Genomic DNA, 27610 nt, shown 5'->3' on the forward strand with positions numbered 1-27610 from the left:
TTAAGTGTAACCTAGCAGCAATTTTTAAAAGTATTATGGGGAATATGAACAATATAGGTAGAAGTATTGAATATTATAGATATAGCAAGTACAGCAATAATATACATAACTATGTATATTAGCAGGCAAAATCCCAAATACAAGTGCATATGTCAAAAAGGCTCTGACGAAGATACAGGCTAGGATAAGCTACATTTTAAACACGGAAGGCATGCTTGGATCAAAGAACGTTAGAAAGCTATCACAAATTCTTGAATGGGCTTTGTATTTCGATAATTAAGAGCTGGGAGGAGTGCTGCGTTTGTTGTGATTGGGATCAGGAGGATCTTGGGATCTGGAGGCTGTATGTTGTCCTGGTGATGAGGTTCAGAGATGGAACTGTGAACAGACCTTTCAGATATGTGTTATGGAAATGTTGAATTAAGGTACATTTGAGAAATATCTGTCTTTCCATTTGGCTGGTATGTAAATATTTACTTTGATTGTGACACACGTCTGTATAATATCAGAGGATTAACAGGTATTTGGGCTATGTCCTCCTGCCTAGACAAAGAAGGGTGTCAGTCTTTTGTTCCTCAAGAATGTGGTCCTTGGGAGGAAGTAAGATCAATTGGATCTTTAGGTAAACTTTATGGCAGGAAGGATAAGGTGGGGGAGGACAGCATTTGACTTGTGTGATAGAACAAAGGGAATGTGTTTTATTGACAGGACAGATGGCAGCATCTTACCACACCCCTTTTTCTATGTAATAAATACGGATTGTGCATGTTTTGAGTCAGAGACTCCTCGGATGATTATGTATGTAAGCGTTTGACGCGTCTCTCATATTTGCAAATATTAATAAAACTGTTAATTGTGCCCAGAGAATTTCGTCTCTGTACTTCCTTCTAAAAAAAGTTCTGATCGATAGAATTACCATCACAATTTGGGGTACAGTCAGCGCTTAAGGAAAAACTGTTAACAGTACGGTGGTTGGACCACTGTGTTAAACACTAGTGTAAGGTATATCTCGCTAAAGGGCTGACGAGCTTATCAACGCATGCTGGGCACGTTGATCGAGGTACTGGTGACTGGTGGCGGTTTGACGACCTCACCATTGTGTTCGCTCTGGATCCGGCGTTTTCGCCATGCTTGGGGTTTGCTGGGTTTAATTATGGGTAATGTGTTCGCGTTTACGCTGGACCGGCAAAAATTATGTCTGACGTTTATGGTGTTTGGACATGTGAACAACTGTATCTTTGGGAACTTTTGGGCTTTCCGTCGAATGGCTGTTTTAGTCAGAGACGGCTGCATGGTTTAAGAATAAACTTGGATGCCTACGAGCGGGGGTCTTTTCAGAAGTTGCTGGCCGGGAGACGGAAGGTGGATTGGAAGGCTTTTGGTATGTGGATGGAAGAGACTGATAGGAGGTGTAGGCAGTGTGTTGGGTTTACTGACGCCTGTTTACTAGCTCTCCCTTCTCAGGTTGTTTCTGGCTGTCCCTCTGACCCGCTTCCACCCTTCAGCGGTGTTCCACCTCGAGCTGTTGCGGCCTTCCCTGCGGCCCTGCCAGCCATGTGGCTTCGGAACTGCTCCCTGCCTCGGCAGTCGGCCTCCGTGGCTCTCCGCCAGTTGCTGTGGGTCCTCGGAGTGCTGCACCGTTCTGTCCTGCGAGGACCGGGACGAAGACATGCCGAAATGGGGTGTGGAGGGGTTGCGGCAGCAACGTCCGTGGCGGACTACCGGCCCGGGGTAAAGGGGGAGGCACTGCTCGGCTCCGCCGTAATAACGCCTGCCTCCGTTGTGGGTCGCCTGGACATTGGGTTCGTGACTGTCCTGTTGTGGACTCGAGGAGGGTTGGCCAGACGGATTGAGGTGGGACCGGACCGCTAGCCGCTTGCGGGAAGGGTGCTGTTGGTCGGAGGTGACGGTTCCGGGGCTTCTGCTGGTGAGCTCTTTCCTTTTTGTTTTCTGACGTGTTTGGAGGATACAGGTGTTACAGCTTTCTTCTGTTTTAGTAACCTATGTGGTTGGGTTCTGTGTTTTGTATGGATTTGTGAAAGTATGGTAACTAGAAGTTATTTTTTTGGTGTATTTTAGTTATAGCACCTGTAGTTAGGGAAATGTCGTTTTTGTTCCGTGTCCTGACACCCATTCCTGTGCAGTTAACCTATTGCGATGCGATTAGTGCTGGATCATAGGCAGTTGTACTGCGTGATGTATAGCGTGCTCCTGTATATAATGGTTTTGGATGTTGAATAGTGAATATTTCTAGTTGTGGTCGACATCTAGTAAAGGCATTTGTCCATTTTGGTATTCCCTGTGCACGAGGGATCCGATTGGCTGCATTGTATATCCCTTGATAGATTATTTGATCTTGTTTACCGAGGTTGGTGTTAACTTGGAAGTTTTGTTATCGCAATGTTTTGTCTTGTTTGGTGTACATTTGGGTGAACGCATTAATTGCGTCGTTGTTGTGGTTCTTTGGGGAGGCCTACTCTTTCGGCTTTTGCCTTTGTGCTGAAATTGTGAAATTGAATTTGCCTTCTAGTGTTGTGCTGGTGGCTGGCACACGTGAAGGTGTTCGCCTGCTACCTTAGGATTGTATACGATAATATTGTCCTAAATTTAATTAGAGGGATAGCTTGGATATTGGTATAATGATGCTTCTCTAATTTGGTAGACTATGGTCTTGTGGTTTCGTAATGAGGGGTTAAAATAGTGTTTTCTCTCTCCCTGTATGGAGTGGGATGCAGACCATAGCGAAAGTTTTTAATATTAAGATAACACGCTGTTTTTCATGAAGACTGGATTCAGCCAATATAGTCATAGCCTGCAAAAGAGGGTAAAATTAACACGGCCTGTTTATTCCCCAAATAAATAACCCATAGGATTAGATGTCCAATTTTAAATGTTCAATTGGATTTGGTTAATTAATGATTTATTTTCACATCGTTTGTATTTACAGTGATACCTGGGGTAAGAGGACTTGCGTTTTCAGACCTGCGCCTTTTGCTCGTTACTGGTGTTTAAATTGTAGCCTGGTGAACTGACCAGTGTTTAGTTTCCTTTGGATTACTTATTGTACCTTGATTTTAGTGACTTCATACACCTGTTTTCTGTCTGGATTGCCATTCTTAAGAGTTTCTTAATTTCCACCCTAATGTTGAGTTTTTGTATAGATAATGATAAGCACATTTTTACAAACTGCGAAAATATTAGATTAAATCTAAAATCTCCAGTTAACAAAGGATGTCGGCTAAATTGATAGGATAGTCTAAGGACCATAAACAAACATTTGGCCTTTTTAATGGCTTACCATAAATGGGTGGAGCTCAGAGTAGCAACCTTTCCCATTACATCAGAGTAGCCTATTACTAAGGGTTAAATTCGAGTGTTTAGACTGTTCTCACCCGTGGTAATTTCCCCTACATTAGTATGTTCAGTTTTGGGATAATCAATCATTAAGTGAAAGCTAAATAAGTTTTCCTCTCAATAGCTTTAATGTTTAACTTTATGATTTCGAAACCTACTTGTAGTAAGGGTGGAGACCTTAAGTCATCCAACATTGTTAATTGCTAGAACAAATTTGATGACTGCCACTATTTGAATGACATGGACTTACATCTAAAGTTGAGTAAATTCTCTAGACTTTAGGAGGTAAATTGAGTCATGATGTTTGTTTGCTCTCAACTTAGTTTGGCCGTTGCCTGTGGAAATGCAAATTTTGATATGCAAATTTGGGAGTTCCTTCACACGAGCGACCGTGTGGTACAATAGTTTTTTTGATTTCCTTTGTGGATGTTTTTATCATTTTCATTTGTTTTGGTTGCATATTCAGTTGGGGACTTTTTCTTGAATGCATGTTAGAATTTTATTTTTCATTTCGGTCCTGTAATGGTTCTGCTTTCACTTTGAGTCATTTTCATTTGACTCTGTCGTGAAAGCAGGGGGGGATTGTATGAAATGATGAAAAAGAGTTTCTATGATGAAAAAGTGTTTAACTTAGAGTTCAAAGCGAATTAAATAGGTATTTAGAGAATTACATGAAGAATTTTAGTTTTTCTGTTTCCATAATTATAGAATTGGAACATCCCTTAAAGTGTCCGTTCACAGTGGTTGTCTAATCCGGTTTTTGAAATGTTTGTTTCATACAGATTCTAACATGGCTATGGTTGAGTGGAATACATCTTACCATTTTGACTTGGTTTGGATAAGAAATAACTAATTTGATGGGAGTGTTACTGTTCAGTTTGTTTAATATTTGATTAGAAGTCATTTTAATCTCATGCATTATGGAATAAGTGGGTAAAAACGTGCAGGGAGCACATTTAGTTATTTCTTACATGTTTACTAAATTTTGCCATGTTTTAATTGATACTGAGAAAGTAATTCTGAGAGGTACAGACCCCCTGGAGCACTCCACTCACTGACACGAAAACCAGTTTTAGATGGGTTTTAACTTGTTTGGACTATGTTTAGAAGAGAAACAGACATTATCAAAATTGGGTATTCTAATTTAATTTCTGTCCTAATAGGCAATCAGTGGAATGTTAATGGTTAACAGATGCTTCTGAGGTGTAAGGTTGCTTGCTATTGTCTGGACTCAAGATAACACCACTCTGTCCTATGAGATTGGATCTGTTCTTAGGTTAATAGACCACCCCCCACTCCAGGGAGAGCCCTGAGGTGATAAGACAAAAAAGGGGGGGGCATGATTTATGACTTTTATGTGCTAGGATTATAAGAAGAGACTTGGAGACATTCACACTGAGTTTCATCTTGTAGAGAAGTTAGGCTAAATGACAGTTATGTTAGCTGACCTTCAAGATGGTCTGAAATGTTTGATTTGAAATAAGGTATTTGATCATTTATGTGAAACAATGGTGAATTTGATTGTAGTTCCGATACAACACAATCAGATGTAAAGTATACAGCAACTGTGATCTGGTTAGATGAAGAACTGAGAATTTATGGAAGTAAATCTGTGCCATCGGATTTTGAATTAGAATTTGTAGCACAGAATTTTCTTACATCGAAATTTGAACACTGAATTTTATTTTACATCTAAATCAGACTTTGAATTTTAAAAGCCATCGAATTTCTAGCACTGAATCTTTTTTGCCTATGACAATGTTTACAAAATGTCAATGTAAAAATAATTTGATGTCTGAAAAAATTCAGTGTAAAAAAATCTACATCTCAAAAGATTCACTGTAAAAAAATTCAGTGTCTCAACAAATTCGGAGTAAAAAAATTCGACATCTCAAAAGATTCAGTGTAAAAAAATTCAATGTCTCAAAAAATTCAGTGTAAAAATAGTCACAGGCAACATCCGGGTAACCAAGGAGAATCAATCGATCCCTGTATCAAATCATCCAACATCTAGCCAATCAAGTTTACGTTCCATTGTTCATGTGACGCCGAAACAGGAAGGCGGTGAAGTTCAGGTGAGCTCTGGTCAGAGCTCGGCATGGCTCAGAACACACATGATGGTGCTTCGGTGAGTGTACACTTTATTTACCTTTTTGTTCGTAAAAGTCATTAATATTTACCGGACACGTTGCACATTAACATAATTTGATTAACAATGTCTACGGGGAACTTTTAATTATGTGGCGTTGGTTCAAAATGTGTTAGCTATTAGTCAGGGTTATGTTAGCTAGCTAGCTAGCTAGCGTTATCTTAGCTATTAGCTAACTTTATATTAGCATGGTTTATGATGTGGCTGGTAAGAAATATCTGACTGACAGTTTGTTTAACAGCTGCCTATTAAGTTACTAGCTATTTCACTTTACCCAAAACATTAAAAGAAGGCGCAAATTATTTCATTAGTGTTAACTGGTAACAGCTTGGGACGTGGTTGCTCGTAAGTTAGTAGCCCCATTCACACTGTCTTTGCAAAGTTACGTTTTTCGCGCTAAATTACATAATCGCCGTCATGAAACTGGACGCTGTCTGACTCCCTCACTCGCGGGACAGAGGCTGTTTTCCGAGGGAAAGTAAGAATCCTGACGTCCACAACAGAAGACATTTATAAATTAGCAATTTTAATATGAAAATAAATGAACTCAGCTCTGAAAACCCACTCAGATATTCATGAGATGTTAACTTACTTGAAACAATAATATTTTTTTTGTATACTTTAAGAATATCATGCTTATCTTTATTTTATCCATAAAATGTGCTCACTATGATTTTGTTTTTCCCCTAGGAACTCCTGCTTAATCAACTTTTAGAAAGACTTCGCTCGATTGGAGCATATCCTGGGACGCATGCCTCTGGATCTGGACTTCTTAGAGTTCACTTGCACACAAGAACTTGTGTTTTTAAATGCTGTATCCAGTCAAGTTACTGTTTGTCCAGCTATTTTAGATTCACTGACACAGCTACACAGTCTTATCAATTTGGAAAAAGACAAAAGGGAGCAACACATTGCAGTTGTGCAGTTTGAGCAAGGACCAGCTGGGCGACAAAGAATGGTCATATCCCCAGAGTACCTTAACAAACTTCTGGAACTTAATTTGTCTGTTCCATGTATAGCTAAACTTTTGGGGATGTCCAGGCGCACAGTATACCGACGCATGGCTGAGTCTGATCTCTCAGTTAAGGCATTATACAGCACTATGACAGATGAAGAGTTAGATCAGTGTGTGAGAGATATTAAGTCGAGGCAGCCTCACTCTGGATATCGAATGATGAAGGCCCTTCTGCAAGCCAGAGGACTGAGGGTGCAGTATAATCGTGTCAGAGCCTCCATGCACCGTGTTGACACCACTGGTGTCATAAGTAGGATGGTTCACGTAGGATGTATTGCTCGACGGACCTACTCGGTTCCAGGACCCCAGTCTTTGATGCACATAGATACAAACCATAAATTGATTCGGTAAATTCTTAAGCAATCTTTTTGACAAAATGCATACATTCAGTGTGTTTGTAAAGTATGTGGTAGTTATCAGTATGCACCATAAGACATTTTTTATACTGCTTTCATGTTACTGTATATGCACCATCACAGTTAACCTCTTAAAATGGTATACATCTAGTCTATTACATTTAGCAACTGTCTGTAGAACACTTTTTCTTACTTGCAGTATGTTATATACAGCTGACAAATTGTTTTTTTCTCTTTCAGCTACAACATTGTTGTCTTTGGTGGTATTGACGGTTTTTCCCGTAAGGTAAGCACAGTTGTTTGGACTAAGAGTACACATTTGTGTAATCATAAAATACTTGAGTGTCTCATAGACGTGTAATTGCATTTGTGCTGCAGATAATGTATCTTGGTGCAGCCACTGTTGTGGAAATTTCTTATACAATGTATTCTGATTGTATAAAGGATGGAGTCCCACTGTTAAGATAGGTACAGGAATGTGTGGGATCTGGTATTTGCATAGGGGACATCTATTGTCTGTCCAGATGGAGATCAATGGGTTTTAGGACAGGATAGGAGAAGATACAGCAAGGGGGCAGTAAGGTCAGTTGGCCCCTTTGGGTAAACACTACAGTATGGCAGGAAGGATAAGGTGGGGGAAGATAGCATTTGATAGAACAAAGGGAAGGTGTTTGATTGACATGAAACAGATGGCAGCATCTTACCACACCCCTTTTTCCTATGTAATAAATACTGTCGAAATGATGTTTTTATTTAGAAACTATCCACCGTTACTTTGTAACCTGTATACTTTCTCCTTGCAAGCAAGATTAAAACCGTTTATTGCGCAATTGATTTCTCCTGTCTTACCTACCATTTTCATAGAACTATTTGGATTTTAGAAATTGCCATCACAATTTGGGGGCACGTCCGGGAGCCTAATCCTGATCGGTTTGAGTCCCTTTCCTAACAGGTTAACCGTGCACGGCCAGAGAAAGCTCTGGAATTCTAGTATCGTCCAGAAAAGGCTTATCCTTTGACGGGCTGAGAAAGAGTGCCTGACGGGAGTTGTGACTCGTGCTTGATCAGTACAGGTTTCCTGCGGAAATTGAATTTGGAGGCAAGAACGCAATACGGTCTAAAGACTTAAAGTTGGACTTTATAGTTTAAAATCTGCAGTAAAAGGTTGGACCTTTTTAAAATCTCATTTGTGGGCTGACGAGCTTGACTTCGCTTTCTGGTTGGTTGAGTATAAATTAGATTTACTGGGTAAATCTGAAACATGGGGACGTGCGACAGTAAATCTTTGGCGGTCTCTCGTGTTTACGCTGGACCGGCAAAAATTATCACTGACGTATATGGTGTTTGGACATGTGAACAATGTTTCTTTGAGTGTGATTAGGTTTTCCGGCGACTGGCGTTTTCATTCGGTGATGGATGCGCGGCCTGTCGGGCTGATTGGAGGTAGATGGCCGTGGTAACGTATGAAAAGTTGTTTGGAAAGCGTAGGCTACGGTGTGTAGACAGTGTGGAGTATATTGATCTGTGTTGTAGTTTTTTTTTTTGCTCAGGTTAGATGGCTCGTTCTCCTCTGATCGCCCGTCACCCCACCCCGCGGAGTTCAGCTGGACCGATAGGTGGGTCTCTTTGGAGGCCCGATCGGGACACTGCATCGTTGGAGTCATAAGCTCTGTGGACCTTTTCGTTGTGAACGTGGAAATGCTGTGGGCCGCTGGAGGCCGTTTTCTGCTCCGCTTTGGAAGTGTTGAGCATGTCTACGAGTTTCAAGAAAAGTTCCAAAAGTGGGGAATTGTACACACCAGGTGTACACACCCGTAATCTCTTTGGCCTTGCCGCGAGTGATTCAACGGGAACACGCAGGAACGCTGAACCGCCTGAGGGAGGGGTGCGGACGGTCAGACAGGGGACCAGAGGGAGCATCAACCGGTGAGATTGTTCCTTAATACAGTTTTCATATGCTTTAGTAAACAATGTGGTTGTTTTTGTAAGTCAGATTTGATGGTTTTGTAGAAATTGATAGATGGATTTGAGTAAGTATGGTGACTAGAAGTTTTTTTGAGTATTGCAGTCAGGGCGGCTGTAGTTAGAAACATGTCGTTTTTGTTCCATGTCCTGACACCAATTCCCGTGCAGCAGTTGGACTGCGTGATGGAGTATAGCGTGCTCCTGTATGTTTGGATGTTGAAGTGTGGTGTTTTGGTTAATAGCGACTGTAGTTAGGCCTGACAACCATTCCTATGCTGCTAACCTATTGCGTTGCGATTAGTGCTGGATTATAAGCGGTTGGACTGCTTGAACATCTGCAATTTAGGTTGGACTTAAATATGCAATTGAGATTGGATCTCATACTTTCAGTGCCTGTAGAAGGCTCCTGTAAATTGCCGCAATTGTTGGTCAGCTTATGGTTTGGATCAGTATGCTACAGAAGTTGTATATGCACGCGCCACTTGTGTTTGTTCTGAATGTGGTTATGGCCCGAGTCAAGGGCATTTGTCATTGTCTGGTTGTGGTCGGTCTAGTAAATGCATTTGTCCATTTTGGTATTCCCTGTGCACGAGGGATCCGATTGGCTGCATTGAGTATTCCTTGATAGAATATTGGATCTCGTTTACCGAGGTTGGTGTTAACTTGGAAGTTTTGTAATAGCAATGTTTCGTCTTGTTTGGAGTGCGTTTGGGCGAACGCTTACATTGCGTTGTTAACATGGTTATTATGCGAGGCCTACTCTTTTGGCCTTTGCCTTTGTGTTGAAATTGAATTTGCCTGATGGCTTGCACACGTGGGAGTGTTAGCCTGCTAACTTAGGAGTTTAAGAAAATAATGGCATAAATATAATTAGAGGGATAGCTTAGAAATTGGTATAATGATGATTCTGTGATTTGGTAAAATGTGGTTTCGTAATGAGGGGTTAAAATAGTGTTTTCTCTCTCCTTGTATGGAGTGGGAAGCAGACGATAGCAAAAGTTTTTAGTATTAAGATAACATGCTGTTTTCCATGAAGACTGGATTCAGCAAATATAGTCATAGCCTGCAAAAGAGGGTAAAATGACTACGGCCCGTTTATTCCCCAAATAGCCAAAGCCAGTTTGTTCCCCGTTTAAATAAACCCGTAAAATTAGACGTCCTATTTTAAATGCTAAATTGAGTTTGGTTAAATAAAAGTGTTTTCTAACGATAACTGGGACAATACTTGTGTTTTTAGAACCAGCGCCTGCTACTTGTTCATGGAATGTATATTCTGGAATGGTACATTAGTGAACAAATAGGGTATTGATGTAAAGGTGTTTAAGGCTACATTGAGTTTCCTTTGGATTTCTCATTGTACCTTGATTATAGTGACGTCATAAATCTGTTTTCTGCCTGGATTGCCATTCTTAAGAGTTTCTTAATTTCCACCATAATGTTGAGTTGTTGTATAGATACTGATAAGCACATTTTTACAAACTGCGAAAATATTAGATAGGTTGGACACTAAATCTAAAATCTTCAGTTAACGAACGATGTAGGCTAAGTTGAGAGGATGGTCTGGGGACCATAAACGAACATTTGGCCTTGCTAATGGCTCACCATATATGTGTGGAGCTCAGAGCTTCAGGAAGGGTGGGCAGGTCCACTGGGATGGCTTCCGCCACCCTTAACATTATATCAAGGTAGCATATTACTAAGGGTTAAATTCGAGTGTTCAGCCTGTTCTCACACGTGGTAATTTTACCAACACAAGCATGTTTAGTTTTGGGATGATAAAACATTATGTGAAAGCTGAATAAGTTTTCCTTTTGGTTGCTTTAATGTTTACATTTATGATTTCGAATCAAATTGTAGTAAGGGTGGAGACCTTAAGTTATCCAACATTGTTCATTGCTGAGAACAAATTTGATGTCTTTGCATGACTTATACATGGAAGTAGTAATTTTGGCAGTCCGCCACTATTTTGAATGACATAGACTTACATCTAAAATTGAGTAAATTCCCTAGAGTTTAGGAGGTAAATTGAGTCATGATGTTTGTTGGTCTCAAATTAGTTTGGCCGTTGCCTGTGGAAATGCAAATTTTGATTAGCTACTTTGGGAGTTCCTTCACACGAGCGACCGTGTATGTGGTACAGTTTTTATTTACTTTGTTTTTCTTATTTTCGGTTGGTTTGGTTGGATATTCAGTTTGCGACATTTACTGGATGTATGTTAGATTCCTCCTAACTATCGATTTTCTTTTTAATTTCGGTCCTGTAATGGTTCTGCTTTCAAGCTTGAAGTCATTTTCTGTCTTGAAAGCAGGGGGGGATTGTATGAAATTATTATCTATAGTGGAAAAGAGTTGAACTTAGAGTTCAAATGAAAAAGAGTTGAACTTAGAGTTCAAAGCAAATTAAATAGGTACTTAAAGAAGTTACGTGAATAATCTAGTTTGTCAAATTGGGTTTTTGAAATGTATGTTTTATGTGAAATCTAACATGGTTATGGTTGAGTGGAATACATCTTGCCATTTTTGAAATGGTTTAGCTAAGCAATACCTAATTTGATGGGTGTGTTACTGTTTAGTTAGTTTAATATTTGATTAGAAGTAATCATATTAATCTCATGCATTATGGAATAAGTGGGTAAAAACGTGCAGGGAGCACATTTTGTTATTCCTTACATGTTTACAAAATGTTGCCATGTTTTAATTGATATTGAGAAAATAATTCTGCATTAAGTTATATTTCTGGAAAACCAAGTTGAGAAGTCTTACATGGTCTAAATTGCATAAAAGGAGGTACAGACCCACTGGAGCACTCCACTCACTGACACAAAAAACAGTTTGAGATGGATTTTTACTTGTTTGGACTCTTTAGAAGAGAAACAGACATTATCAAAATTGGGTATTCTAATTCTAATTTAAGTTCTGTCCTAGTAAACAATCATTGGAATGTTAATGGTTAACAGAGGTTTCTTTGAGGTGAATGATGAGGAAAAAGTTTGTTTTACTATTGTCAATGCCTGGGGTGTTTCAAGATAACAACAGTGTCCCTTAGTGATAAGGTGACAATCCTTCAAGACCAGGGTCCGTTATCCTTAGGTTAGTAAACCACCCCCCACTCCAGGGAGAGCCCTGTGGTGGTAAAGGAGTAAAAAGGGGGGGTCATGATTTATGACAGGATTTCAGAGTGTCTTTGATGTGCTAGGATAATAAGAAGAGATTGAGAAGTTCACACTAAGTTTCATCTTGTAGAGAAATTAGGCTAAATAACAGTTATGTTAGCTGACCTTCAAGATGGTGTGAAATGTTTGATTTGAAATAAGGTATTTGGTCCTTTATGTGAAACAGTGGGTAAATTTGATTGTAGTTCCAATACAACACAATCAGATGTAAATTATATAGGTGAACTGAGAATTGTTCATGAACTGCTCTTAGAGAGTGGAACTTCAATGTAAGCAAACTATCTTAACTGATGAGTTTTTGGAACAGTAATAAGAAATGTGAAATTGTGTTCTTCTGTTCTTTGTGTTGGTTGTTACACCAACTATAGAAAAGAGTGGAATTGTTAGTTTGCTACACTAGCAGAACAGAAGCACCAGAGATGTTAATGTTTTAACGATACTGTTATTGATTTCAACCGTTCTAATCTATTTGGAGAGAAGAAGTAGAGAGATATTGGAAATATAGGGTTTGAGTGTTTGGTAGTGTGTGGTTCAAATGTATCAGCGAGATGCAACAAGCTAACGTGATGGACATATGTGATGATGTACTGTGCAGTTGGAACTAATCTTCTCAAGGATAATTCACACATTCAGATACAGAACACTTGAAAGCGATTCGGCAACAGAGGACTTGCTGGAGCCCAGAGAGAGACTGAGCTTGGCTTAAAAGGACAACTGTGAGGTGGCACACAGACAAACTGTCCTACAGCTGAGAGAGGAGTCGACTCTGGAGCGCTGCACGTCTAGGTGCTGCACGTCTACAGGATGCTGAGTTCCTGTGAGCTGGACTGACTCGAGTCCTGCTGATTCTGCAATGTGATGGAGAAGGCAACCTCCGACCGAGAGGATGGAGGCGTAGGAAAGATCTACTGCACAACATCATGCAACGCTGATTGGGTCCATACCAGGTACATCTCATCTGCTGTCCAGGTAGCTGAGAGAGGAACCTGGGATCGACGACACGCTACAGGAGGATTTCAGTGTTGAAAGGTTAGACACAGTGAATTGAAGTCACTGAGGGAAAAGTGAATTTTCGGGTGCTAGTAACCAGTCACTTTCTACATGGCCTTTAGCTCTAGAACCTTTGGCTAAAACTGGTCATCTTGGAATTCACAAAGGAGAACACACAGTTTCTCCTGGCCTGGCTGAGAAAGCAGCTAGAATGGAGACAACAAGAGCTGTGTCTGCATTTGAGCTGTGAAGGACAACACCTTGGAATATACGTCTGACTTTTTTGTTCTGTTACATCGACCTGTCAAAGAAATGGTTCATAACTGACTGTCTGACGTTTGGAAGAGCAGAACATTTGAGATGACTTTGGAAGAACATCCAAATGGAACCATGGAGAGGACATTTCAGTGAATTGAGCAATTGGCATGAGAGAACATTGTAACAGTGATAAATTGAAGGATGCATTCAGTGATAGGTGTTTATGATGATTTTAACAAAAAAGTTTTGCTGTACTATGTTATAATTCTGTATGATGACAATGTGTGATCTTGGAGTTTATACGGAAGGTAATGATCTAGAAGAATGTAAAGGAGGATCCAGACATTTCAGATTTGCACAGTTCTCTAATCACTAAGGATAATAATATTGACTGGGTCATGTTGTTAAAGAGTACTGTTTTGTTGCAGTCTACATCCTAATGGGTGAACTGTTTAAGGTTTGATACCAAGGTTTGACATGGTATCAAGAGGATGGATTGTTGTGGAAATTTCTTATACAATGTATTCTGATTGTATAAAGGATGGAGTCCCACTGTTAAGATAGGTACAGGAATGTGTGGGATCTGGTATTTGCATAGGGGACATCTATTGTCTGTCCAGATGGAGATCAATGGGTTTTAGGACAGGATAGGAGAAGATACAGCAAGGGGGCAGTAAGGTCAGTTGGCCCCTTTGGGTAAACACTACAGTATGGCAGGAAGGATAAGGTGGGGGAAGATAGCATTTGATAGAACAAAGGGAAGGTGTTTGATTGACATGAAACAGATGGCAGCATCTTACCACACCCCTTTTTCCTATGTAATAAATACTGTCGAAATGATGTTTTTATTTAGAAACTATCCACCGTTACTTTGTAACCTGTATACTTTCTCCTTGCAAGCAAGATTAAAACCGTTTATTGCGCAATTGATTTCTCCTGTCTTACCTACCATTTTCATAGAACTTTGGAATTTTAGAAATTGCCATCACACCACCAACAACCTTGCATCAACCACCCTGGCTTTCTTCCTAGAATCTGTTGAGAAGTTTGGTTTTCCTCTCAGGTAAATGCATGTTTTAAACTGGGAGTTTTTACTCTACAACAGTACAAGCAGTGGCGGAAAGTAACTAAGAACATTTACTCAAGTAATGTACTTAAAGATCACCTTCAGACAGGTTTTAATAAGTATATAACATACTTTACTTTAAATAATATTAATTAAAATGAGATTTTCAACAAACTCATGAACTTTCCACTGTCAGCAGATAAATGTGAAAACAGCCCTTTAGGGTCAAACTCTGAACACGTATCGAATTCTGCACTGTGAAACTCTAACTGGCAACAAGAAGAAACACTATTGTTTGAGTCGAGGGGGACTTTTAAGTACAAATTTGAGGCACTTGTACTGTACAGTAGTTGAGTACTTCCATTCCACTACATCTCAGAGGAAATATTGTTCTTTCTACTCCACTACATTTATCTGACAGCTTTAGTTCCTTTTCAGAAGAAAATTTGACACAATGGATAATATAACAAGCTTTTAAAATACAACACATTGTTAAAAATGAAACCAGTGGTTTCCAACCTTTTTGTTCATCTAATCTTAGATTTTTTTCTGAAATACTGGATAATTTGAACATTTATTGAAATCAAACCATGTGAGAAGTTTGGATAAAAAAATCTAAAAACTGAAAACACATGTGTATTTCTCTGCTGACCCTTTGGGGGTGGGGGCAGCACCAGGTTGGGAACCACTGGACTAAACTAGCTTACTCTTTATAAAGTAGTGTAAAGTAGCTACTGGAGGTGGAGCTAGAACAGTTAACATCCATCCATCCATCTTCTACCGCTTATCCGGGGCCGGGTCGCGGGGGCAGCAGTCTAAGCAGGGATGCCCAGACTTCCCTCTCCCCAGACACTTCCTCTAGCTCTTCCGGGGGGACACCGAGGCGTTCCCAGGCCAGCCGGGAGACATAGTCCCTCCAGCGTGTCCTAGGTCTTCCCCGGGGTCTCCTCCCGGTGGGATGGGACCGGAACACCTTCCCAGGAAGGCGTTCCGGAGGCATCCGAAAAAGATGCCCAAGCCACCTCAGCTGACCCCTCTCGATGTGGAGGAGCAACGGCTCTACTCTGAGCTCCTCCCGGGTGACCGAGCTTCTCACCCTATCTCTAAGGGATCGCCCAGCCACCCTGCGGAGAAAACTCATTTCGGCCGCCTGTATCCGGGATCTTGTCCTTTCGGTCATGACCCAAAGCTCATGACCATAGGTGAGAGTAGGAACGTAGATTGACTGGTAAATCGAGAGCTTCGCCTTGCGGCTCAGCTCTTTCTTCACCACGACAGACCGATACATCGACTGCATTACTGCAGAAGCTGCACCGATCCGTCTGTCAATCTCCCGTTCCATCCTTCCCTCACTCGTGAACAAGACCCCTAGATACTTAAACTCCTCCACTTGAGGCAGGCACTCTCCACCAACCTGAAGTGGGCAAGCCACCCTTTTCCGACTGAGGACCATGGCCTCGGATTTGGAGGTACTGATTTTCATCCCCACCGCTTCACACTCGGCTGCAAACCGTCCCAGTGCATGCTGAAGGTCCTGGTTAGAAGGGGCCAACACGACAACATCATCTGCAAAGAGCAGAGACGAAATCGTGTGGTCCCCAAACCTGACACCCTCCGGCCCCTGGCTGCGCCTAGAAATTCTGTCCATAAAAATTACAAACAGAACCGGTGACAAAGGGCAGCCCTGCCGGAGTCCAACATGCACTGGGAACAAGTCTGACTTACTGCCGGCAATGCGGACCAAGCTCCTGCTTCGGTTGTATAGGGACCTGACAGCCCTTAGCAAAGGACCCAGGACCCCATATTCCCCAAGCACCCTCCACAAGATGCCGCGAGGGACACAGTCGAATGCCTTCTCCAAATCCACAAAACACATGTGGATTGGTTGGGCAAACTCCCATGAACCCTCCAACACCCCGTAGAGGGTATAGAGCTGGTCCAGTGTTCCACGGCCCGGACGAAAACCACACTGTTCCTCCTGAATCCGAGGTTCTACTATCGGCCGTATTCTCCTCTCCAGAACCCTGGCATAGACTTTCCCGGGGAGGCTGAGAAGTGTGATCCCCCTATAGTTGGAACACACCCTCCGGTCCCCCTTCTTAAAAAGAGGGACCACCACCCCGGTCTGCCATCCCAGAGGCACTGTCCCCGACCGCCACGCGATGTTGCACAGGCGTGTCAACCAAGACAGCCCCACAACATCCAGAGACTTGAGGTACTCAGGGCGGATCTCATCCACCCCCGGTGCCTTGCCACCGAGGAGTTTCTTGACCACCTCTGTGACTTCAGCCCGGGTGATGGACGAGTCCACCACTGAGCCCTCATCCTCTGCTTCCTCAATGGAAGACATGTCAGCGGGATTGAGGAGATCCTCGAAGTACTCCTTCCACCGCCCGACGACATCCTCAGTTGAGGTCAACAGCTGCCCACCTCTACTGTAAACAGCGTTGGTAGGGCACTGTTTCCCTCTCCTGAGGCGCCGGATGGTTTGCCAGAATCTCTTCGAGGCCAGCCGATAGTCCTTCTCCATGGCCTCACCGAACTCCTCCCAGGCCCGAGTTTTTGCCTCCACAACCACCCGGGCTGCAGCCCGCTTGGCCTGTCGGTACCCGTCAGCTGCCTCAGGAGTCCCACAAGCCAACCAGGCCTGATAGGACTCCTTCTTCAGCTTGACGGCATCCCTTACTTCCGGTGTCCACCACCGGGTTCGGGGATTGCCGCCTCGACAGGCACCGGAGACCTTACGGCCACAGCTCCGAGCGGCCGCTTCGACAATGGCGGTGGAGAACATGGTCCACTCGGACTCAATATCTCCAACCTCCCTCGGGATCCAGTCGAAGCTCTGCCGGAGGTGGGAGTTAAAGATCTCTCTGACAGGAAACTCGGCCAGACGTTCCCAGCAGACCCTTACAGTACGCTTGGGCCTGCCGAGTCTGTCCAGCTTCCTCCCCCACCATCGGATCCAACTCACCACCAGGTGGTGATCAGTTGACAGCTCCGCCCCTCTCTTCACCCGAGTGTCCAAGACATACGGCCGCAGGTCAGATGAGACGACAACAAAGTCGATCATCGACCTGCGGCCTAGGGTGTCCTGGTGCCACGTGCACTGATGGACACCCTTATGCTTGAACATGGTGTTCGTTATGGACAAACTGTGACTAGCACAGAAGTCCAATAACTGAACACCACTCGGGTTCAGATCAGGGGGGCCGTTCCTCCCAATCACGCCCCTCCAGGTGTCACTGTCGTTGCCCACGTGGGCGTTGAAGTCCCCCAGTAGAACAATAGAGTCCCCAGTCGGAGCACTTTCCAGCACCCCTCCCAGAGACTCCAAGAAGGTCGGGTACTCTGCACTGCGGTTCGGCCCGTAGGCACAAACAACAGTGAGAGACCTATCCCCGACCCGTAGGCGCAGGGAAACGACCCTCTCGTTCACCGGGGTAAACTCCAACACATGGCGGCAGAGCTGGGGAGCTATGAGCAAACCCACACCAGCCCGCCGCCTCTCACCATGGGCAACTCCAGAGTGGTGAAGAGTCCATCCTCTCTCAAGGAGTGTGGTTCCAGAGCCCAAGCCGTGCGTAGAGGTGATCCCGACTACCTCTAATCGGAACCTCTCAACCTCACGCACTAACTCAGGCTCCTTCCCCGCCAGCGAGGTGACATTCCACGTCCCTAGAGCCAGTTTCTGTGTCCAGAGATCGGGTTGTCTAGGCCCCTGCCTTCGACTGCCGCCCGATCCTCTTTGCACCGGCCCCTTATGGTCCCTCCTGTGGGTGGTGAGCCCACGGGAGGGCGGCCCCACGTCACCCGTTCGGGCTGAGCCTGGCCGGGCCCCATGGGGGAAGGCCCGGCCACCAGGCGCTCGCATTCGAGCCCCAACCCCGGGCCTGGCTCCGGGGTGGGGCCCCGGCTGCGCCATACCGGGCGACGTCACGGTAATACCGAGCTAGAACAGTTAACATGCTGCTCTAACACTGATGTTTCACTACTAAAAATCTAATGATGTCATTTATAATATATCATTCAAAGGGAGCAAACTACTACTTTCACTGCAATACTTAACTACATCAATATCACATTAATTGAATAGTACTTCCACCTCTGAGTACAATACAGTGCCCAAAACCATACCACCCCACACAAGTATAATCAGCAAAACTAAAATCTACATATACATTTTAAGAATTTAACCAATTCCTTTGCACTGTGTAAATAAGCAACCAATAAACTTTACCAAAATGATATATATGTGATCTTTGAAAGTGTTGTGTCTACTTTAGGGTTCGTGCTGATCAGGGAGTGGAAAATGTCGACGTTGCACACTTCATGTTTACAGTCCGTGGCACTGGAAAGAGCAGCTTTATATCCGGGAAGAGTGTTCACAACCAAAGGTTTGTTCAATGGAATAGATACTGCTAATTAAAGCTGCCACCTCACTGATGCCATGTAGTGGTAGTATGTTAACACACAACTGCTAGCAGGAATACTTTAATTTGCAACAGGGTAATGACATGCAGTTTAGTACATAACAAGATCTAATTCTAATCTATTTCTAATTTTGTGTTTATGCATAAACACAAAATAAAGAAAAAAATTCAAAGACTTGGTTTTAACAATGAAATCCGTTGGGCATCTTTAAAAAAAGTGCATTTGTGGATAAAAATCTTTTTCATAAATCTTTTCAATTAAACTTTTACAGGATTGAGCGGCTGTGGAGAGACCTGTGGGTAGCTGTAACATGCATCTACTATGATGTTCTCCACTACTTGGAAGAAGAGGGCTTCCTCAGCATAGCCAATGAAACACACCTCTTCTGCTGTCACTTCGTGTTTCTCCCACGCCTGCAGGATGACCTAGATACTTTTCGCAATGGTTGGGACAATCATCCGCTGAGAACAGAAAGCCACATGACCCCTAACCAGCTGTGGGAGCTGGGTCGTACACATTACCCAATTCCAGGACCAGATAATACAGAGGTACATAGAAATATAATGTGATTTGAATGAATAGTGTGGTTCATGTACTTGGAAATTTAATTAGAAGCCAAGATCACATTCTGTAGTATTTGAAAGTGTGCCTACTTTTACTTTATACAACTCAAAATGCTCCATTTGTAGGGCATGGATATTCTTGACATTGAGTGGGAAAACAGCGGACTTCCATTTGATGACCAGTCAAGCATCATTGTTCCAGACACAGCATGCCCCCTGACCGATGGACAAATGACAGCTTTCAGAGATGCAGTTAACCCAAGAGCTGCATCCCAGTCCTTTGGTTGCGATACTTACATTGCTGCTGTTCAATTTTGTGAGCAGTTTCTTGGTTTGTGAAAGAACTGATCAGAATGACTTAAGTTTTGAGTTGAGAGAGACAATGAATAATTTTTTGCATAATTTGAATTATTATTATTATTATTATTGCTTTGGCAAGAGAAATAAAAAGAGGAAGGTGCAGCATAGTAATATTACAAAAATGAAACCAGTCCAGTTCATTTCACTTTAAACACCTTTGGTTTACTTAATGTAACACAAGGAACGTTACAAAAAGAGCTTTCACCCTCTTATAGTTCACGTAACGCCTGCTTCAATGTTATCAATCTATTTATAAAGCACTTTTTACAACAGCAGTTGTCACAAAGTGCTTTACAGAGACACCCGGCCATAAACCCCAAGGAGCAAACAACAGTAGTGTTGAAATTCAGGGGCTAGGAAAAACTCCCTATGAAGGTCGAATTTTAGGAAGAAACCTAGAGAGGACCCAGGCTCAGAGGGGTGACCAGTCCTCTTCTGGCAGTGCCGGGTGAGATTAAGAGTCCAATTGGAATAATAAATTTCTCTGGGCTAAATCCAGAGTATATTTGATTTTAGACTAGGTCAGAAGTATGACCAGGTGGACAAGGACAGGAACAGCAACGGTCCCCCCAAACCAGGTACTCCGCAGGTGTGGACCAGGACCTCATCTCCTTCTAAAATTTAAAACTGGAGGAAACTGAGAAAAGTTAGTAGTACATCCCTCATGTCCCCCAGCACAATAATATAGCAGCGTAACACCTTGGAAACTGAGACGGGGGGGTCCGGTGACACTTATCAGTGCAGAGATGGTTTACAAAGAACATGTTAAACTGCAAAACTTAAGATATATACCAAATTTTACTGGGAAAGCTGACCCTAATTATTACTATTTTCTCAGTAACACTTAAGGGCCCCCTATTTCTCGTATAATCAGCATATAAACAATTTATTACGGATGCAGTTGTAAGGACATTGTGTATTAATGCATTGGTCAACAATTATAACTTCTATAAAGACATTTTATTCTACATGAACACAATTTTGGTTATCACATTTTTCTTCTCACTGGTTTAAGTAGGGTGGTCTGTTTCAAAAAGACCTATGCCTAAATCACAAAATAATTCCATTTATGACAAGTTACGTAAACCTATTAAAATAACATGAATGAAAAGGTATATCAACTGCTTAACAGTCTAGCCATTTTATGATTGATTACTTAACTCAAACAGGTTTTAAGTCTGAAGTTTATAGTGTACTAAATTGTCAAAGAAAAATAAATGGCTGCTCATTTTTATTGCACTTCTCTTTCGCTGTCCGTCCCCCTTACACCGTGTGAAAGCATCATGAACCAGGAAAAAGCAATGCATTATTTTGAACATTGAGGTTTATTCCCAAACCTGAGATGGAAATTGGGGGGGGAAAATATAGCATTTCAGTGGTTATACGAGGGCTTCACAGGAGTTCAGAGTCAAAAGTTTACCTCAATGAACTGACCTTTTATTGCCAAAGGTTACTGCAAAGTACTCTCAGTAACAGTGTGAAAATATATTCAGTATACATTAACAACTTCCTGATTGTTTTCTTTGAGTGTGAGAGTTTACAACAGGTCTTTTAACAGAACTAACAAGCTTAAAAACAAACATTTTAACATCAAATATTGTCTTACAAGGGTAAATACAAGCCAAATGTCACTCACACAAGACCAAATCCTGTATGGCAACTGTCAATACAGGCCAGGATGTCACATTTAAAAGATGTGTAATCCTTGTAATGCCCTGGGATGCGCAAGGTCTCAAAGCAAGTGGAGGCTGTGGGGTATCTGCCCTCGACCACTTCTACAGAGAGACTCGGTGGTATAATCTCCCATCCGGTCCAGAATTTGACCAGTTCGGTCAGTTCAGTTGGTGTTGCTATGTATGGAGTAGATTAAAAGGAATAAAAAATATGTTTTGACTTTAGTCATCAAGATAAATGGCCAACTATGAATGAGACTGGTTGGACTCGTCTCTTGAGTTGAAAACAGCAACATGACTTTCTTGAATTTCTTGAATAAATTAATGTAATGTTGCTGTTTCCAGCTCAATAATGTGTAAAGTTCATGCTGAATATTTAAATAGCTATACAGCTTTTATACTACTTTAACAGGTAACCAAATAATATTTAAATAGCACTTCCAAGTGTCTCTGTACACCTACCATTAGCAATGAACTGTCGAAGATAGCCTGATATGCGGCATTTGGTGTCAACTGAACAATCGTCGTCATCGTCACTATCCTCATGAGGCCATGTGAGTCGCTGAAGTAGTACCTGCGTTGAAAAAAAATAGAAAAATGACTAAAGTCTTTTCCATGCCATCTTAAAATCGCATATAATTTTTTTATCAAATATCAATTGTGGGTTATGTATGTAGGAAAACAAATAAGATTGAAAACAGACAGCTCTACATGCTGACCAGGTATGAACCATAATATTTCCTAGGAAAATTACACCACAAGATCAGAGTAATTAAAATTAACCTCAGGGCTGAAATTTCCTGCTCCCTCTTTCGGAAAAAGCAAGGCCACTGTGTCAGGTCTTTGGGTCACCAGTGTCCACATTGGGGTTTCTTTAAGACCTCGTCTCAGCTGCTTAATTTGCCTTGTGACACGTCCGATTACCTGTTAATAGTAATAAGACAGAGAGGATAGAACACGTAACATTCCTTAGTTAAAAGCTTGAAGAGTAAGATAGAAAGACAATCATTCTATTTGAATACATTTATTATACTTCAATCCACTGGTGAATGAAGAAATACTGTTCTCCTGCATACTGATAAAATTCCTTGCATTTGCAGTATTAAAAGACCACCCACCATCTTCTGTTTCTAGGAAATTAACTTGGTACATAAGTGATGCATTTTAACATTAGGTTTTTTTTTTACCTTGAGAATAAAATAATCAGAAAAAAGTGCAACAATTTAATTTTGTCAGACACTTTGAAGAAACTTAGCAATGTGCATTTATAACCAAAACTTCACTCACAGGATAAAAAAAGAATTGACTTTCACTCACAGCATGGATCAATAGCTTCTCAAAAAGCCATCTCCTGTTTTTCTCAGTTAGGCAAGGGAGGTCCCAGGCATGGGCCAGGTCCTGGACACGCTGTTTATCCTTATCTGACAGTATGGATCCCCCATCAAGCTTCAAGACAGAGGGAAACTGATTAGGAGATTTGTAATGCCAGATACTACAGATGGGGGACAAATTAAAAGAAAAAACAGAAATACTTAATTCGTCCACTGTATGTGCACTTGCAAAAAGTAATAAATATGAATATTAAATAGTGGATCCAAATAAGCACCACCCTCTATTTTATTTACAGATTACTGGCATTTTAGCAGCTCTAATATCAAGATTTTTATATACTACTACATTTACAGTATTACAAAACTAAGTATTACAAATCTCGTTCACTCCCTCATGATTTAAAAAGCTTAAGTAAGCCATATATTAACCTCACTCAATAAGGATAATGGATGCACAATAAAAGGGTGCCCCATTGTACATAATATCTTAGTGAAAGAAAAAACCCTTTTTCAAATCATACATACAAGATCGATTGTTTCTCTGATGTCCAGGTCTGGACAGTCCTGTAGTGTAACAGTTGCAGTTTCAGGACTCCCACCAAGCAGGACATGAACAACAGCAGGGCTGAGCCCCAACAGGCATGGTCCTCCATGAAGAAAGGAGTGGCCTACCATTCTCCCCGCTACCATGAACATATCACTTTCCACAAGAAAGTGAGAGGCTGAGGGGACTAAATGACCAGGCTCTCCTTCAAAAAGCCGTGTAACATTTGAGTTTGCTGTTGAAGACATTAAAAACATGAAATAAGTATTACAATAAAGAGTAATAGGCTTCCGTCCACAGTACAAAGACATGCAGGTTAATATTGCTCCTACAGTCTGTTAGTACTGTCATAGACTGGAAACCGTAGTTCTCAATACAGGCATTATACATTTTGTAGAATCCTCTGAACTTTCATGGTAAAGCAAACCAATTAAAATACGATACATTTCCTATAGACACATATATACATATATACACATACATATACATATATATACATACACATACATATACATACATACATACATACACATACATATACATACATACATACACATACATACACATACATACACATACATACACATACATACACATACATACACATACATACACATACATACACACACATACATACACATACATATACATACATACACATACATACATATACATATATATATATAAAACATAAACAACTTTGAATAAACATAGCATTTAGAAGAATACCATACACATAACATACATACCAAAATTGATGCAAAACCCTGACTTCAGTTTTTCCATGCATTTTGAGAAAAAGAAGCGAGTTACACCCTGTCCAATAGCACAATCTCCTGTAACACAATGTACGGTTTGACAGAATAAAGACAAAGGAAATACTTTATTTTTGGACCACTGTAACTTGTAATTGGAGCTACCTTCAAGTTTGCAATTCAGAGGCCGTCCCCATTCCACATTAGTTCGCTTGTAGAAGGAGATTAAGGCCATGTCCTGTTCAGCAGGACTTTTTCTGATGTCCATGCTGAGAAGTAAGGGGCTCTTCGTTTCATGAATACGGAGAAAACTGTCAGCACACTGAGATATGGCCTTGGTGGGGTCACTGATAGTTAACCAGCCTAATAAGAAAAAAACAAAAATGTAGTTTCATTATTTATGCTTGACTGTCAAGATAACAAAAAACTTTAACATTCAATATTCAAATCACAAGTAAAAGCCATCAAGCCTTCCTCAAACATAAACAAAGCAACTTAATAATCATTGAATGAATATAACATTAATGGGAGAACTGCTCTGAAGATTTAAAAGTATTATACTTCAAAAAAGATTATATCAAATGGCAAAGTACACAGCATAAACACCATTACTTGAGTCAAAATAGAGATATTCCTGGTCAAAGTAATAATATCATTAATGGCAAGGTAATCAATTAATGGTTTACACCTAGAGTAGGCCATGCTTTATAAATGCCAACTTTCCTTCACTATGACAGTTTATCTTCCTTAACTTTCCTATGCCACTGCTAACCCTGAACAGCACCTACCATCTGTAGCAGTTGCACAAGTTCCGGATGGTCCAGGCATTGCTGCTTGCTCTTCCTCAATTACAATGCTTTCATGCATCACCTCTTTTCCTGCCCTACCCAAATACAAATATTTCTGTGTTTAACTGATAGTGTAGGAATTCCTGACAAGAGAAAAAACATTAACAATACAAAGTAAATGGATACCTTTCCACACATGAAGAAGCGTGTACCTCAATAAAGTCAGTAGGAAACATTTTTGTGCAGACAGGACATTCCTGCATATGTGCTGTTGAAGTTACAACCAAGAACAGTGTTAATTTCAAAATAGTTTTTCTGCTGTTTAATAATATACAATATGCTCACAAAAGCTTAAAATTAAGAATTCTTAAATTTTCTGTCTTCAGGCTCACTGCTTTCCACATTAGCCAGGTTATCATCACTGCCAACATACATGACATCACAAGACTTGAGGTGTTCTGTCAGGAGTGGAAGAGGAACTGCAACTCCACACTTCTGACATGTGGCTTTTGGCATGCTACTGAATGCTTCATCAGTTAGTGGTAGGGGATTTGTGCTGAGTTCCTCTTGAATTGGGGCTATGAATAGATTTTTACCCCCACGACTTACAGACTTCAATACCATGCCTGTATAGCCAGTCTCATCAGGAGCCACAAGAGAGAGTTTTCGGCTACCCCATCCACCTATAGTAAAGAGAGGAAAATTAGAACTTTCAACAGTATATTAGATATAGATTATAGCTAGGAGTTAAGTCAAAGCCACTACACTTCTTGTCTGACAACAGACCAGGCTGAAGAAGTCACCTAAAACAAAAGTCCAGCTTTTTTTAATTTATTTTTTTACTTAACTTTTACAAATATAGAAATTACAATCAAGCAATTAGTTGCTGATTTGCAGTTAGGCATGACCTAATAAAGGTTAACAAAATGTCTTAAATTGAACAGGCTTAGTAATAAAAGTTTTATTTAGGTACCATCTGTTCAATTATAAAGTAACAGTGTTGTGCATTGCATAATGTGAAGTTAGCTTCTGCAAATGTACTTCTTTATGATTGAGCAACACTAATACACAAACCTGTGTTGGCCTACCTGCAGATTTGTATAGCAGCCACCCACCAGTCACGGCCCCCAATTTTGGAAATAAAACTTTGAGGGCATCACATAACTCTTGGCAGGAACAAGATTTGCTGCAGGAAAGCACCTCTTCCCTCTGCCCTTGATAAAAACACCTGGAAAGGACCTATAGAAAATAAGAGTGTAAAAACATTAACTACCACATCATCTGTAAAAAAAAATCTAATTAAAGGAGGACGTTATTGCAAAAGGCGTATTTGAACACCGTCTTTCATGACACAGATAAAAATAGAAAACCATGGCACTGTATTGCATACCCTCACCAGTTTCCAATCAAGTGCAATAGGCAATCATTTAGACCTTCAAATCCCATTTTATATTTTTTTCTTTTCATAAACAAATTTCCCATTAGCCTTAATTGAAACAGGCCTTTATATATTTTACTGAAGTCACAAAAAATCTGATTTTTCTTCCAGAGTTTAATAACTTAGATTTGAACGTCTAAGCGGAATTTTGACTGTACAAATCAGCAGGATGTCAAAGTGTGTATAAATAGGGCTTGCATTTAAAATAGCAAACATCTCTCTTAAGTCTTTACCTGGTCATTTCCATTTGAAGTGATGGTCTCTCTGTATGCCTCTGTTCTCTGTAGGATTGTATCCAAAAATATGTATTAATCATCAATATATCTGCAATATATAGGTAACATAAGCCATATGTACATTAAAGTTTAATACTAAACCTCAGAACTTGATTTGTTACTCCACCACTGGCTGCACACCGTTGTCTTTCAGACGAACTGATTAAATGCAGTAAGCGCCTGGCTGACTGCATAATTTCATCAGCCTGACTATCCTATCATCACAAATACAGGACAAAGGACATTACAAACCAGCAGCACAAAAATGATATTTTAAACAGCCAAACGTTACTAGAATTTAATAAGCATTATAGGAGTTTGGTGACACTTATATTATCGGCTGTCCATTTGTACCATTTTTAAAACTGTTTTGAGTAAAGTGAAGCAGCTCGTAACTGACCAGCTGTTAAATGTACTGTAGTCAGACATTTCTTGTCAGTCAGATCATGCTCGCTGCCACAGAACTATGAGTAACGTTACCAACAGTAAACCATGCTAATATAAAGTTAGCTAATAGCTAAGATAACGCTAGCTAGCTAGCTAGCTAACATAACCCTGACTAATAGCTAACACATTTTGAACCAACGCCACATAATTAAAAGTTCCCCGTAGACATTGTTAATCAAATTATGTTAATGTGCAACGTGTCCGGTAAATATTAATGACTTTTACGAACAAAAAGGTAAATAAAGTGTACACTCACCGAAGCACCATCATGTGTGTTCTGAGCCATGCCGAGCTCTGACCAGAGCTCACCTGAACTTCACCGCCTTCCTGTTTCGGCGTCACATGAACAATGGAACGTAAACTTGATTGGCTAGATGTTGGATGATTTGATACAGGGATCGATTGATTCTCCTTGGTTACCCGGATGTTGCCTGTGACTATTTTTACACTGAATTTTTTGAGACATTGAATTTTTTTACACTGAATCTTTTGAGATGTCGAATTTTTTTACTCCGAATTTGTTGAGACACTGAATTTTTTTACAGTGAATCTTTTGAGATGTAGATTTTTTTACACTGAATTTTTTCAGACATCAAATTATTTTTACATTGACATTTTGTAAACATTGTCATAGGCAAAAAAGATTCAGTGCTAGAAATTCGATGGCTTTTAAAATTCA

The 27610-nt window shown here is 41.0% G+C and overlaps 1 protein-coding gene and 1 long non-coding RNA gene across 7 annotated transcripts; one reads left to right on the forward strand and one right to left on the reverse strand.

The window, feature by feature from the left end:
- Nucleotides 1-5082: 5082 nt before the first annotated feature.
- On the forward strand, nt 5083-7262 carry LOC117593296. The gene is made up of 3 exons (XR_004574739.1): nt 5083-5482; nt 6194-6865; nt 7115-7262. It is a non-coding gene; the product is annotated as an uncharacterized LOC117593296 (long non-coding RNA).
- Nucleotides 7263-20361: 13099 nt separating this feature from the next.
- Nucleotides 20362-27587, reverse strand: LOC109616133 (G2/M phase-specific E3 ubiquitin-protein ligase-like). 6 transcript variants are annotated; one of them, XM_034296330.1, is made up of 13 exons: nt 27188-27587; nt 26587-26699; nt 26443-26490; nt 25860-26010; nt 25381-25454; nt 24984-25039; nt 24772-24866; nt 23978-24346; nt 23210-23463; nt 22671-22799; nt 22137-22277; nt 21816-21927; nt 20362-21530 (listed from the first exon to the last, which is right to left on the reverse strand). In XM_034296330.1, exons 5-13 carry the CDS (start codon nt 25393-25395, stop codon nt 21313-21315), a joined length of 1389 nt encoding a protein of 462 aa, XP_034152221.1. In that variant the 5' UTR covers nt 25396-25454; nt 25860-26010; nt 26443-26490; nt 26587-26699; nt 27188-27587; the 3' UTR covers nt 20362-21312. The 6 variants fall into 6 exon arrangements, with proteins under 6 accessions (XP_034152221.1, XP_034152226.1, XP_034152215.1 ...); XM_034296335.1 differs by having other exon boundaries at nt 23978-24064; nt 24149-24346; nt 24958-25454; XM_034296324.1 differs by having other exon boundaries at nt 24958-25039; nt 27188-27584.
- Between the last annotated feature and the right edge of the window lie 23 nt (nt 27588-27610).

This window comes from Esox lucius, chromosome 2 (assembly GCF_011004845.1).
Source record: "Esox lucius isolate fEsoLuc1 chromosome 2, fEsoLuc1.pri, whole genome shotgun sequence".
NCBI classification, from domain to species: domain Eukaryota; kingdom Metazoa; phylum Chordata; class Actinopteri; order Esociformes; family Esocidae; genus Esox; species Esox lucius.

Excerpts from the sequence above, each read along its gene's own strand:
- LOC109616133 (XM_034296324.1), bottom strand. The coding sequence starts at position 25,034 with ATGCAGGAATGTCCTGTCTGCACAAAAATGTTTCCTACTGACTTTATT. Across the intron at positions 24,347-24,771 it reads TTGTGCAACTGCTACAGATG|GCTGGTTAACTATCAGTGAC; the intron begins GTAGGTGCTGTT and ends TTTTCTTATTAG. Across the intron at positions 23,464-23,977 it reads AGGGTTTTGCATCAATTTTG|CAAACTCAAATGTTACACGG; the intron begins GTATGTATGTTA and ends TGTCTTCAACAG.